This window comes from Ursus americanus, chromosome 15 (assembly GCF_024610735.1).
Source record: "Ursus americanus isolate L20-20 chromosome 15, mUrsAme1.1.p, whole genome shotgun sequence".
NCBI lineage: Eukaryota > Metazoa > Chordata > Mammalia > Carnivora > Ursidae > Ursus > Ursus americanus.
The window spans coordinates 38,755,573-38,769,416 of record NC_142141.1 but is presented as its reverse complement, the minus strand read 5'-3'; the positions used below and the strand labels follow the sequence as shown (position 1 = coordinate 38,769,416).

The following is a 13,844-nucleotide window of genomic DNA, read 5'->3' as shown; positions in this document are numbered from 1 at the left end:
TTGTGGGCGTGTGTTTAATTTTATGAAAGATTTGTTCCCAATTATGTTTTTCATTGTAATAAGGAAGCAGCGGACATTCCATTAAAAAAAAAATCAAGGCAGCGTGTTCAAAATGGCTGGCTCCATGAGAAATTAAATTGGTGGTATTTTTTCAGGTAGCAGCTACTAACGATTGCAGTTTTCAGCCAAAGAAATGCACACAGTCCGTGAATCTTGAGGAACCAGACACATCCTGCTCAGACAGGAGTTTGAATTTGTTGCCCGTTGAGAGAACTGTTCTTAGGAAGGTCAATAATCCACATCTCTGCCAAGGTATTTTTTTCAAGGAGTTTGTGGTCATTTATAGTACGGTTTTACAGATGCCCGAGTCTCCCTTCCCCACCACACACACACACACACACACACGCACACGTACACACGCACACGCACACACACAATGGGAATACTTAAAATCCAACTCTCTCTGTTGACAGAAGAACCTTGGCCAAATCTATTGTAAAGCTAAGCCTCTTTTTTTAGTAGATATAATGTCAAAAATACATCGGAGAGGACCTTTTCGGGTGGAGATATGAGACCCTTGCAAACTTGTGGAGAGAAATTCGGTCAGGTTTGTGTCATACTACATATTTTCCAGGTCTTGTCAGCCCTTCTGAATGGGGAATTTGCCTGCTGCCCCATTTCAGCTTGTGTTAGTGTCCTGGGGTTGCTGTAAACACAGACCCAGTGTCTTGAACCACTGAAATGTATCGCCTCCTGGTTCTGGAGGCTACGAGTTTGAGTTCAAGGTGTCGGCAGGGCTGGTTCTTGGGAGGGCTGCGAAGTCGAATCTGTTCCGAGCCTCTCCTGGCTCCTTGTGGTTTTCTGGCAATCGCTGGCTTATAGACACAGCATCTGTTCTCCACTTTCCTCTTCACATGGCGTTCTCCCTGTATGCATGTCTCTGTCCAGATTTCCCCTTTTTATAAGGACTCAGCTCTGTTGGATTAGGGCCCACCCTACTGACCTCATTTTAGCTTGATTACCTACCTCTGTAAAGACCCCATCTCCAGATCGGGTCCTATTCTAAGGTGCCTCAGACTTCAACTTATCAGTTCCGGTGGGGAGTTAGGAAAGTGGGGGACAGTGGGACACGTTTCAACCCAAAGCATACCTCCTTGCTTTTCCCCAAGAGAAGTTTCTCTGAAGCTTTGCTGCCCTCCCACCCCAGCCAACCTTTGTGCACATGACTTCAGTGCCATAGTTTCTTGTGGATTATTTTCAGTGTCTAATAGAGGGAGGCCAGAGTATCCCGTTTTTAAAAATCTGCCTAACACATAATATGAATTGCAAGAGTAAACATGTGTGGATCCATGACCTCCTACAACAGAAATAAGGAGCAGAGTTCTCCTTTATCAAACACTTGCTACATGCCAGCCACTGTCCCAAGCCCTTCACCTGCTCTTTATCGGGTAATGCTTACCAAACTTTTCCCAGTAAAGACCATTTTTATAATAACATTTTACAGAGGATGAAATTAAGGTCAAGGGAAGTTAAATAGCGTGCCCCAAGTCACACGTTTGATGAATGGCAGAGAGATCTGAACCCCGGTTTTTCTTGCCACCAGAGTTTGTGCTGTCAGCCGCTGCACACACTTGCTGACCCAGAGCATTCTCCTTCCTAAATTCCAAAGCTTGAAATTGCATGGGATAAATTCTGTTCTGTTGCCCCAAGCACAAAGACCCAGGCGATGATTTTGCTGCATACGAACGCTGTCTATAGTGGCAGAGCTCACCAACGTTAGGGGCATTCCTGTGGCAGAGGGGAGGATCTGGGAGAATCTTGGGTTGTTTGCTTCCTGGGAGGCAGATACACTTCGGCCTTAACTTTTAAAGCAAGAGAGAACAGATGCTACTTCTGGTCTTCTACTGGATCCAATTAAAAATGTCTATATCTCAAAACAAAACAGGTGTATTTCTAAATAGAGCCTCTTTGCTGGTTACCTGGATCACAGCCTCATTCTAGCTCTCCCAGACTCTCACTCCAGGAAATCTTGGTTAAACCTGATCCATTCCAGATGCAGCTGGAGACGATTATGAAACTCAGAACCTGGCCCCTAAACTGGGGGAAATCTGAGTCTACATAAGCAGTGAATCGGGCAGGTTATTACTTCTTATCACTGTTCTGAATGAATTACCTAATCATTTGGAGCTCTTGCTGACCTCGATGTTGTTTGTGTGACAAATTCTCATATGTAACTTCTCCTTGGGAGTGAAAGAGGAATTGCCTCTAGATTCATCCCGTGGTGCTTTTCAGTTGAGTTTCCACCCAAAGAGCTTGGCTGTATACAGGTGGTTATTTTCACTTCTATGGCACTCGGTGTCCACATTAGCTAAAGGCCCAACGTATCTATAAAGATGAGGTGACTAGCCTTGACTTTCCTTTTGAGTTCCTACCTCCTTTTAAAAAAACAAGGAAAGTCCGCATGTTGTGATCAACTTGATTGCCCAATTCTTAGGGTGGTTTTTATTGCATTAATGAAAAATATTTTAACTTTTTGGGAAGTACTGTCTGAAAGGATTTCATTTTTATTTTCTTGGGAAGCCAAATGCTCTGATGGTCTCTACCTCCTGCTTTTTCCCCTGGGCTGCCCCGTAGGCTGGGGAATGAGGAGATTGATAATGTGGGACTAGAACCAGAAAAAGTCCGAGGAACCACATGTTGCCCTTGGATGGGTTTATTCTGAGATGTATTTCCCAATGCTGACGATGTTGCTATGGCAACTTTTCAAACTGGGGCTACTTTTTTGGTGGGTTTTTCGTAGGAGTCAGTGAATTCATGGTGCTGTCCATTCTTTGAAGGGTTGTTTCGCAACTGAGAAGCTCCAGGGTCCTTCTGTGAAGGCCAGTGGACATTTTTTATGGTATGGGATAAGCTGTTATAACAAAATACCCTGAAATCAAATGTGATAGAAGTTGTTTTCTTCAAGTTTCAAGTACTCCAGGGCCAACAGGATAGCTGTGCTCCATAGATTCATCCAGGGACCCAGATCTTTCTATTATGTCCTTTTTGCTACCCTCCAGAGCTACACCGTATTGCAGTAGCTAGTTGCCACACATGGCTCTTGGTCATTTGAGATGTGGCTGGTCCAAATTGAGAAATTCTGTGACTATAAAATATACACCAGACTTCAAAGGTATAGCACCAGAAAAAGAATGTAAAATATCTCCTTAATTTTTTTTTCATAATTCTGTGACTGAAGTTCTAATATTCTGGTCATATTGGATTAAGTTACTATATTAACATTCATGTCACCTCTTCCTTTTTGTTTTTTAAATATGGCTCCCAGAAACTTGAAAGTGTCGCATTATAATTCTTCTGGACAGAGCTGGTCTAGGGTGCTGTCCATGTTGCATATTTTTCTGAATCCTGAAGACTTGAGTAGAGCGAGAATGGAGCACAAGCATTTTCCTTTTTAAAGGCTATGACCCTGGAGGTGCACAAATCGTTGCCCTCCCATGGAACCGACTGGAGCGGAATCACATGCCCCTGCCTAGCTGCAAGGGAAGCAGGGACTATTTCTTCTAGCCGGCAGCCACAAAACCAGCTAAATCCAGAGAGGTGGGTCGAACAGACACTGGAGAAGATGAACTCAGTGCCATGGTTGAGTTGCCTGCCTCCACCGCCCCCCCCCCAAAAGATTTATCGAAATCCTAACATGCAGTGCCTCAGAATGTGACCTTTTTGGAAATAGGATCTCTACAGAGGTAATCAAATTATTTTTAAAAATGAGGTCATTAGGGTAGGCTGTAATCCAGTATGACCGGCGTCCTAATAAAAAGCAGAAATTTGGACACAGAGCCAGACATGTAGAGAGGGAAAACTGGGAAGGACACTAGGAGAACACCGTGAGACTGTGAAGCAGGGACGTGGATGACGTACGTAAAAGCCGAGGAATGCCAGAGGTTGGCTGCAAACCGCCTGAAGTGAGGAGAGAGGCATGAACAGGCCTCAGAAGGAGCCAGTCCTGCCGACCTCTTGATGTCTGGCCTCCGGAATGTAAGACAATACATTGCTGCTGTTTTAGCCATCCAGTCTGGGGTACTCTCTTGTGGCAGCCCTAGAAAACGAAGCTACTTGGCCACGGGCAAGTTGCACGGTGAATCTCATTTGGGAGTTGGATGAGAAAGGTGTGCCAAATGTTCTTCGTTTTGATTCTTTTTACCCCAGAAGGGAATAGTGGTTGCTACTTGCCAATTCCCCATTGTCCTATTGGTGCAAGACTGTTGCAACGTGCGGTTTCAGTGAAATTAAATGCCTTTTCCGGGTTAGAAATGAAAACTGACCAGAGCATTACCAGCTGGTGACATTAGGTTATCAATCAGACTTATTCTTTTGAGTCTAATCATATGTCCAGTGACCTGCCTTGATAAGATAGGGGATTAACGGGGGCCTGATTAAGTATACTATTTTGCAGCCAGCATTTTGGGATTGCTTACACAGCTAGGAACTGTCAAGACCTGATCCACACCTTCATAGGAAAGTTTGGGAATGAGGTCAGCTTACAATTACCCGTTATAAACTCAGTTTTAGGTTACACTGAGTGCGTGCATTCAGTCAACTTGAAGTTTATGAAACGGAAAGCTGAGGATTCTTGATCAGTTTCCTCTAACCGTATGTGCCGCTTTGACTCTCAAACTGTGGGACTTAGAATTCTGAGCAGAACTTGAGATTTGTTCCCCAAGAACTTAAAGTAGTGGCATTTCTATTTCCCAGGCATATAGTTTTCTTGATATAACCTAAGATCATATTTTTTTTTCTGCAGCTGCATTCCCCTCTTGATTCCTATCTGGTTTATTTTTTATTCTTTTCTACTACTTTTGCTTGTAAAGCCCTATCTTTGTCTTCATGGGCTTGTTCTGTTGGTTATTCGAACCCAAATTCAGGGCACGGTATTTATCCCAGTTAAAATTTATTTTGTTTGATAAATCCTTTGCTCTAGTTTTTGCATCATTTTAAATTCTGATTCTTGTAATCACACTGAGTCATCTACAAACTTGGTAAGCATGCCTCTTTAAGTCATTAAAGTATTGAACAGCTCTGCCTTCAGAGATACAGATCTATATAGGTATATAGTTATATTTTATATATCCAAATAATGTGGATTTAGGCATTGTCCATTGTCCATTTGGAAGGATGTCAATTTGTGTGTGTGTGTGTGTGTACATGTATACACAGTGCTGTATATCTATGTGATGACTATTGACCTCCTTCCAAATGGATAATGCCTTAGTCCATATTCCGTGGGTTGTAGCCGACCCATTGTACTCTTTCTCAGTCCTGTTTTCTATTTCGTCCCAGTTTTATTTCTTACTGCCTATGTGATATTGGGTGAGTTATATAATCTCTCTGATCTTTGGTTTTCTTATCTGTAAACCAGGGTGATGCCAGCCCCTCCCTTAGCATCGTCATGAGAATTAGGTTAAACTCTGGCACGTAGTAAATTCTCAGTAAATGGTTGCTGAAGTTATCGGCTACCCCAGCGCCTGGTAGCAGTCAGGTCTTCAATAGTATGTGATGAATGGTTTCAGAAGATGACTCTCCACACACCACCAGGACTCATGTGCGTGAAACAGATAGAGCTGTGCAAGGCTTGTGTCCTTCACAAGGACATCAGGCGTGCCGGTGATAAATCCCATAGGAGTTTCACAGAGGAGGTGAATTTGGGGTTGGGCTTCTTGATCGCGTAGGTTAGGATTACCAGAGGAAACCAGTACTGCTGGGGAGGGGGGTGCTAACCGAGGAGGAAGACGAGCGTGGACAAAGAACAGGAAATCAAGTCAGATGACAGGAGGGATGGACTGCACAGCATTGAAAGCTGGGGGTGAGTGGGTGAAACTGAAGACTGAGGCTTAATGAAGATTGCATTTGGGGCGGAAGGACAATGGGGGTTTGAGAGACCAACCAGAGGAAAGGGCCAGGACCAGGGCGAGGCTGGGGTGGGGGCTGCTACGAGGGGTGGGGAGGGATGTGGTGCTTTGTGTGGGTGTAGACGAAGAGCAGGGAGGAAATCTGGATTCCTGTTCCTACACCAGGGCCACACCCTGTTCTGGGCATGCCAGCCAAGTGTAAGTGACCCTCATCTCCTGAGAAATCTGGTGTGGGCTTATTATTGTACTTGCATTTCACCATGCAATTTGGTGGGAAGAGATGGCAGGAAACTTTAAAAAAAAAATCTGCTTGATTAAAAAAAGGACTATTTACTTAACATTAAAATGTACTTCTGTGCCAGATTATCTGAGCAATTTAGCAAGTTGTAATTTATTCCTCTTTATTAGGGAATGGCCATTCTTATCCCCATTTTACAGATGAGAAAACTGACCTAGTAACTTGCTGTGTTAGTACCAAAGTAGTAGCAGTGGAGCTCTCAAGCAGTGAAGATGCATTGTTTTCACAGTTCTGGGGGTTGGACGGGTGAGCTGGAGGTGTGAGGAGGTGTGAGGCTTGAGGGAGACGCCGTTCCATGCCCCTCTCCGTGCTTCTGGTGGCTTGCTGGCAGGCTTTGGTATTCTTGGGCCTTCATCTTCCCGTGGGGTACTCCCCGTGTGGGTCTGTCTGTCCACATGTCTGTTTTTTAGGACAGCCGTCCTGTTGGGTTAGGAGCCCACCTCTCTCCAGAATGACTTCATCTTAACTGGTTACACCTGCTGCGACCTTGTTTCTAAATAGTTGGGAGGTGCGCTGGGTGAGAGTTGAGACTTCAACAGGAATGATGGGATTCAACCTGTAATTCATTCCTAACACTTGTCCAAATCCCGGAGGGAGAGTAGGAGCCAGGACTGGTGCTGGGGGACACTGGCTGCAGAAGCCACACCTGCCTTGGGGGCTGTGTCACTGCTGTGCAAAGGGGTTTGCCGGCAGAGATTTAAAAAAAAACCCACAAAAACCCCACTATCCCAGCCAGCCAAGTAAAGGCCTGTGATTGGATTTCAGAGTCTCCTCTACAATTTTCCAGTGGCAACTGACAGGTGATAATCATGGGTAAACTTTGACCAAAACCTGTTCCAGAGGAACCAGCGAGCCAGACGCACGGGTTCGTGTGGGAGCCTTGGTGCTGGAGATAAGAGCTGGGTGGAGAACAGGGAAAGCAAAGTGGTCAGACCTGTTTTGGGGAGGGATGGCGCCATCGGAGGACCTCATGCAGATTGGACCCTGAGACTTAAGGAATGTTTGTACTGTTTTCTGGTGGGGAAATAGCAAAGGGCATGACTTAGATTTGGTTAGTTGTGCTTGTGAAGGTCTGGTGGCTCCGTGGTGGCTCCGTGGCTGGGACAGGTGTCGGGGCCCTGGCTGTGCTCTGCCAGTAGTGGGAACGTGAGTGGTTTTGTAAGCTCTGGTGTGAGTGTTCAGCGAGTAAGTCCCACCGCTGTGGGAGTCTGTAGATTCCTGCCTTTTTCAGTGTAAAGCCACGTCTGCCCTTCCCCCACAGTGAGCATGTGGCTTTGAGTGGCAGGTGGCCGTCTGGGTCACGATAAGATGAGATCATGGTCCCTGCTTAGTCTGCAGCCTCTCGCCCAGTTCTGGATAACCAGGCACTGTGCGTAAGAGCAACGTGAAAATACTGACAGTTCATCGTCACCCCTCATTCCTCTGGCCCCCCAGTATTTACTACTCTCCCCATGTCATGGACCCGAAGCAAAAGGGCAGGAGGATTTTCTGGACGGGTTCCCTTTAGTATAGTCTCAGTGTCCTCCCCGCTACTTTGGATTATATTATGGACGTTGGCGAGTGTTCCTGGAGGGCCTGGCTTGTGTACAACACGTTCGTGTCCGTGTTTTGTGCCCAAACTGTGAAACGATTTTGTATCCATAGCTCCTTGGCTCAGGTGCTTTGAGAGCCCCGCTAAGGAGACCAGTCCTGAACTTTGGTGTAGGCTAATTAACTAGCCTGTGTTCCATAGCAAAAATTATCCAAATTTAAACCCAATTTACTGACTGGCATTTGTGTCTCTTTGGTCACAAGGGAGCCTGAGTATTATTAAGAACAGGGCTACTTGTTACTGGAAACAGAGCAGTGCTTGGGCCCTGGTTATGATGTTTCACCCTCATTTAAAGGATGCTGGGATTCTTATTCAATTTTTATGGGTCAGTGACTCAATCTATGAGTCATTTTGCTAACGTTTGTCCAAAAGATTCTGGACAGCTTACTCCTAGTTTTGGAAGAATTCTTCAGAAGGGTCAAGTAAGCCCTCAAGAGAGACACAGGTCTCCTGTTTAGGCCCCAGGTAGAATGTAGTGACTGTTCCTTGTCTTTGAGATTCTGATACTTTCTGGCCCATGGTGAACCCTGCTTACACATTTCACTTTACCACAGACCTGTGTTTTGTAAACAATACTATCGGGTTAGCCCTGGTTACAAATTTTGGCCTGCTCAAGGGAAACTGTGTGAAAGAAATCAGCTAAAATGTGGAGGTTTTTTGTAGTATTATTCATATTAAGGAAAAAATGGAGAGTAATTCATATTTTGCAGGAGTGGGCAAATACGTTATTTTACATCCATGGAGAAGAATGTTCTAGAGTCCTTAAAAGTGTTAAGCTTAAATTTTGTAGCAACTGGGAAAGTTCATATGATAAATTAAGTGGAGAGAGGTTCAAGTTACAAAATTATATGACATTATAATTACAACGAATGAGAAACACATGCATATGGTACATACCAACACTTCTACTTAGAAGAATACTGAGGAAATAGGAAAGGGCAAAAATATTTAGTTTTAAGGGTATTCACCAGGGCGATGCTTTTACATCTATAAAAACTGGGAATCACTTACGTATTATAATGAAGCCACCGGCTGATGTATTTTTGGAGTACATATTACAAAGCTTTTAAAAAGTTGCAGAAATCTATTAAAGCAGTTTCCTGTGTTATTAAGGGATAAAAGCAAGTGCTAAACATATTTGTGATGTTCAAAAAATTTTAATGTTTTTTCTCTTCCTAGAAAAAAAAAATCTGGAGGATATTGACAGGGATAAGAGGTCTCCAAGGGCAGATCCAAGTTTTGGGGAGCCTGCAGTTTATACAAAAATGTATGGGAGTCCTTGTTTAAAAAAAAATACCAAAAGATTGTGTGTGTGTGTGTGTGTGTGTGTGTGACAGAGAGAGAAGAGAGAGAGAGAGAGAGAGAGAGAATGAGCATATTTCTAGGCCTTGGAGAAACCCAAACACATGAGGGGCCCTGAGGTTTCAGCATCAGTAGCTTTGGGTACAAAGGTCTAAAGGGTCTAGGTCTACATTTCTGCATCTTCTGACCTGAAAGTAAGAGGAGGTTACAACCGGTGGCATCCAGCACATCTCCGATCCCAGCAGTTACTTTTTAGGCCCCTTTCTGATGTAGTCACAAGCCTAGTAAGTTGCCCTAACCAAGGAGATTCTTAAGAGAATGTGTGGTGGTTCTTTTCTTTTCATTAAGTACATTTATCTTTCCTATAGTTCTGTCGCTCTCCAAGTGTGATGCTGGGACCATCAGCGATCCTGGAGACCTTGTTAGATGTGCACATTCTTAGCTTCATCCCAGATCTCCCTACCCAAAAATTGTAGGAGTAGGGCCCAGCCAAGCCCTTCCCACCCCTTGCCGGGAAAATTCTGGTGCAAACCGAAGATGAGGGCTCATCTTGCTCTGTAGTTGTCAACCTCACTCTACAGGACTGTCATCTGCAAAGCTTTTGCAGCTGCTGATCACTAGGATCCACCCCCAAGTTCTTTGTCCTACGAGAGAGAACGTCGTATCAGCACAAGTGAAGGGTTTATAGATCACCGCACTTTAAGTAAAAATGGAGAGCTGTGCAAATGTATGCTCCCATCAGTGTGCTTTGTCTGCCTTCCGACCTCCTAGGGAGGCCGTATCCAGAATTACTTGACTGGCTGGGCTGGGTTTTGTGAACAAAATCCAGTAAGTATCTCCTGAGAATTAGTTTCGTTCATTAGTTAAGCTCAAATTCTGTGTGCCCCGCTTAACTATCTCTAACTTCCTGAGCCTGTTTCCTATTTGGTAAAAGTGGGAATTTTAGAAAAATACCTCCCTTCTAGGGTATTGTGAAGAATAAATAAGACAAAATGCACAAGACACGCGCTTCCCTTTCCCAGATAACTTCTATCCCCGGTTGTAGATCTCATCTATCAAATCTGTTTTTTTAAGAGAGAATATTTGTTCCTTTTCTGTATTCCATAAGCTGGAGTTCATAAAGGTTTTGGGTGATGAAGGTATTATTTTTATCTTCCTATGGACTGACTTTGAGCTTGTTTTATAGCCTGACCTGTATTCCGTGGGAAGTTGGAAACAGATGACCCCTGTGAGGGTGGGACAGGCTTGTGTTTTCTGTGCCTCTGGCCACCTACGCATGCGTCTGTTAAGCACTTGAAATACAATTTGCCTGACTAACAGAGCGAAGTTTTAATTTTATTTATTTAAATAAATTTACATTTTAGAGTACTCAATTCAGATATTGGAACACTTGTGTTTTTTTGATATTGGGAAACAGTTATGTTGGGAACAACTTGCGTATGTGAATTTGGGGGTTTTTTTGTTTTGTTTTTTTGGAGGGTAAATCTCACGAACTATAAATGCACATCAAGTATTTCTGATAAAAATGTAGCATCGGAATTGAGATGCACTTCCTGGAAACGTGCAAGATTTTGATGGCGTGGCATGAAAAAAGAATGTAAACTATCCCATTAATAGCTTTCATGTTGATTTCATGTTGAAATAATATTTTGGTTTGATTGGGTTCTAGCAAATAGAATTAATTTCATCTGTGTTCATTTTTTAAAATGTGGCTATCAAAAAATATAAAATGTGGCTTACATTATATTTCTCTTGGATAGCATGGTATTAGACCCTGGCAGGAGAACAACAAATTGAAAAAGCAGCCCTCACATCTGTAAGAACGGACTGGTCACCTGAGCTCCCTTTCCCTCAGCACTTCCAGCTCCTTGTCTTCGTGCTGGGGAGCTGACCAGCCCGCTGAGGTGCTGCCTTGTGGGACCAGTTTATGGCCACTTTCCTGTTTTCTTTCGATGTCTGCAAACCACCTCTGTATTTAAATAAGTGATAGCCTACCATTTGCCTTCTGAACTCAAGGGACATTTGAACTGCAGCTGCTGGTTGAACCACACTCATTTCAGTATGGAGCATCTCAATGAAACGCATTCTTTTAATGTTGTGATTTTGGCCTTTGTTTTTTTTTTTCTGTTTAAGTGTTCTCGTAGCAGAGGAATGTAGTTGTCCCGTCCCACTGTTTTCTCTCTCCATACAAGGGAGTTACCATTCTTGGAACGCAGATTTATAACCACTTCCTTATTTTTGTTATGCCTCCTAATATACTTTTAAAAAGGGACTTGACCTTCACATCATTCATACTTTTCCTTGAAATGTTAAATCGCCCACTTCAGCTGCCTTGGTTTGATATGACCCGTGGAATGTGTATATCTTCCCATATTAAAAGTGACTCATTAAACTGGACACAATGAGATTTCTGATAAACATAAATAGAATGTCACTTAAGGATTTTTTTTCCTGCCTTTATAGGACTCTTCCCATATTTGGTGGGCCCTTAACTCAGAATATCTCAGACTGAGTAATGGATTTGAGGCCGATATTTAGACACTGTGTTGACGTTTTAAAGATGATACTTGAGGCATGGAGTCCTGGATTTGTGGAAGGGATTTTTCATTTCAGAACATCGTTGCGTTGGTGTTGGGCCTGTCGTCCGTGATGCTGTATCACAGCTTGAAGCTCTTTACTCCTGATCTGGGTCGTGGACTCGCCGGCTCCTATCACAGCAGCAGCGTTTCTCTCCGTCGAAAGCCCAGGTTATCTGCGCCATCTTACGGGCACCGAGCTTAATGCTTGTGGCCCTCTGGATGTGCCACATGTGGCCCTTTGACCTTGAACTTTGTGCTGTGGACTGCATTTCATGAGAAATATCCTCCTTCCACTCCAGAAAAAAACTTTCCCTCTTTTTAACAAGAGGCCGAAACTCAATCAAGCCCTCTAGCTTTCACCACCCCCCCTCAATTACAGCATATTAAGACATGATAAATATGTACAACATGAGGCCAGAGAGGCGAAGAGGCTGGCTCTGCGTCTTACTGCTTCTCCCGGATGGCGTCAAGACTTGGCAGGCGGTTTTGTAGCTAGAACAGCGGGCCACGTTTACTGATCTCAGCTCTGCCAGTACATGTGTGAGGCTCCTGCAAGTCCGTGCCCCTCCCTGGGTTTCCACATGGGTAAAATAAGATGCTATCCCAAGTCTCTTTAAGCTTTAAAGTTCTGTATTTCCTGTTCAGGTCTCTTTGGAACCCCCTCTGCTCCCATCCATCTCTGTGTCTACTGGTAATTGCTTCTGTAATGGAGTCCGAAAGCAGTACATTTATTTTTACTGGAGTTGTGCAGAGTCCCACGGGCATCTGGAAAAAAGAATCTACTTCTTAATTGGAGCGTGTTCAAGGCTCCCTCGGTACCTAGTCAAAGTGTATCCTCCTCTTCCTCTTGCCCATGACATTTCTTGTAATCTCTACTCATGAAGGACAAACAGGGAGGAAAGAATGCTATCCTATTGTATATAGTGGTTCTAATGACCTTCTTTGAAATATGCAGGTCTTTTTTTTACATTTCCTTAAGCACAAAGCAGAGCTGTAGACAGGAAATCTCTGTCTCTGACCTTCTGTCCAAGGGGAAAATCAAAGCTTTGAACAAATGTCAAGAGGAGAGAGATTGAGATAGAGGCAGGAAGAGAGAAAGAGGAAGGCAGGAAGAAAAAGGCTCTTGATGTCTCTTTTGTCTACTGTATTTATGAATTTGTTTGGTTTCTGAAGTGGAGGAAGGAGAAGTTAGCTTGTCAAGAAATTAGGTGGTATAAAAAAGCTAAGCTGCCTTCTGAGTTTTACCTACATATAACTGAAGATATAATTTAATATATTCTTTAGAACCATACTTAAAGTAATCAAACAGCTACAAAATTCCAGTGTTTTTAAGAAGTCTGCAAAGTTCTGACCATATAATCATGTCAGTTGTTGAACAACTATCAAGTAATTACCTTGTCCTTTTTACCAAAACAGGAAAACTTTTCTGAAATTTACTTAGAACCTATTTCATTGGTGGTGGGTATCTTTGGATATAGATACCTGGATGTTTTGCCAAGTTACAATAGTGAAAATATCAGTCGCTTTTTTTTTTTTTTAACAACAATAAAATTTTACATTCTATTAAAACTATGGAGGGGTAGGATTGAATATAAATAACTGTTATGCCACAAATAAAATTAGATGCCTAAAAGCCTGTGTGGAGTCATGTAGTTAAAACATTGCCCATCAGATAGTGATGGAACAATTACTCATACAGAAATTTGATTTCTAAAATCAGCTTTCACAGTCAATGGCTGCTTAATGTCAATTTCACAGAGGATGGGTTTTCCCAGGATTTCTGAGTTAGAGGGTTGTCTCTTCCCTCTATTGTTTAGAAACACACACACACACACACACACCCTTTATCCATATAATCTTGGACAGTGTTCTTTTTTTTTTTTTTTTTTTAAAGATTTTATTTATTTATGTGACAGAGAGACAGCCAGCGAGAGAGGGAACACAGCAAGCGAGTGAGAGAGGAAGAAGCAGGCTCCCAGCAGAGGAGCCCGATGTGGGACTCGATCCCGGAACGCCGGGATCACGCCCTGAGCCAAAGGCAGACGCTTTAACGACTGCGCTACCCAGGCGCCCCTTGGACAGTGTTCTTAACTCCCTCCACCAGTAGACAAAGAAGACATTCTGGCCTAGGTATTTTTAAGGCTCTTCTGAAGATTGTCCTGAGCGGA

At 43.4% G+C, this 13,844-nt stretch overlaps 1 protein-coding gene across 4 annotated transcripts in view; it reads left to right on the top strand.

Annotated features, from left to right (window-relative positions):
- RAI14 (retinoic acid induced 14) overlaps window positions 1-13,844 on the top strand; it is a 144,304-nt gene that overhangs the window by 27,873 nt on the left and 102,587 nt on the right. The window contains exon 1 of one of the 4 annotated variants that reach the window (XM_045787220.2): window positions 3,739-4,035. The exons of 2 other annotated variants lie outside the window; for them this stretch is intronic. In XM_045787220.2, coding sequence (XP_045643176.2) covers window positions 4,018-4,035 — 18 coding nt within the window. In that variant the 5' untranslated portion in view covers window positions 3,739-4,017. Of the gene's footprint in view, window positions 1-3,738; window positions 4,167-13,844 lie in introns of those variants that run through there. One more of the 4 variants, XM_087867945.1, reaches the window with a different exon arrangement.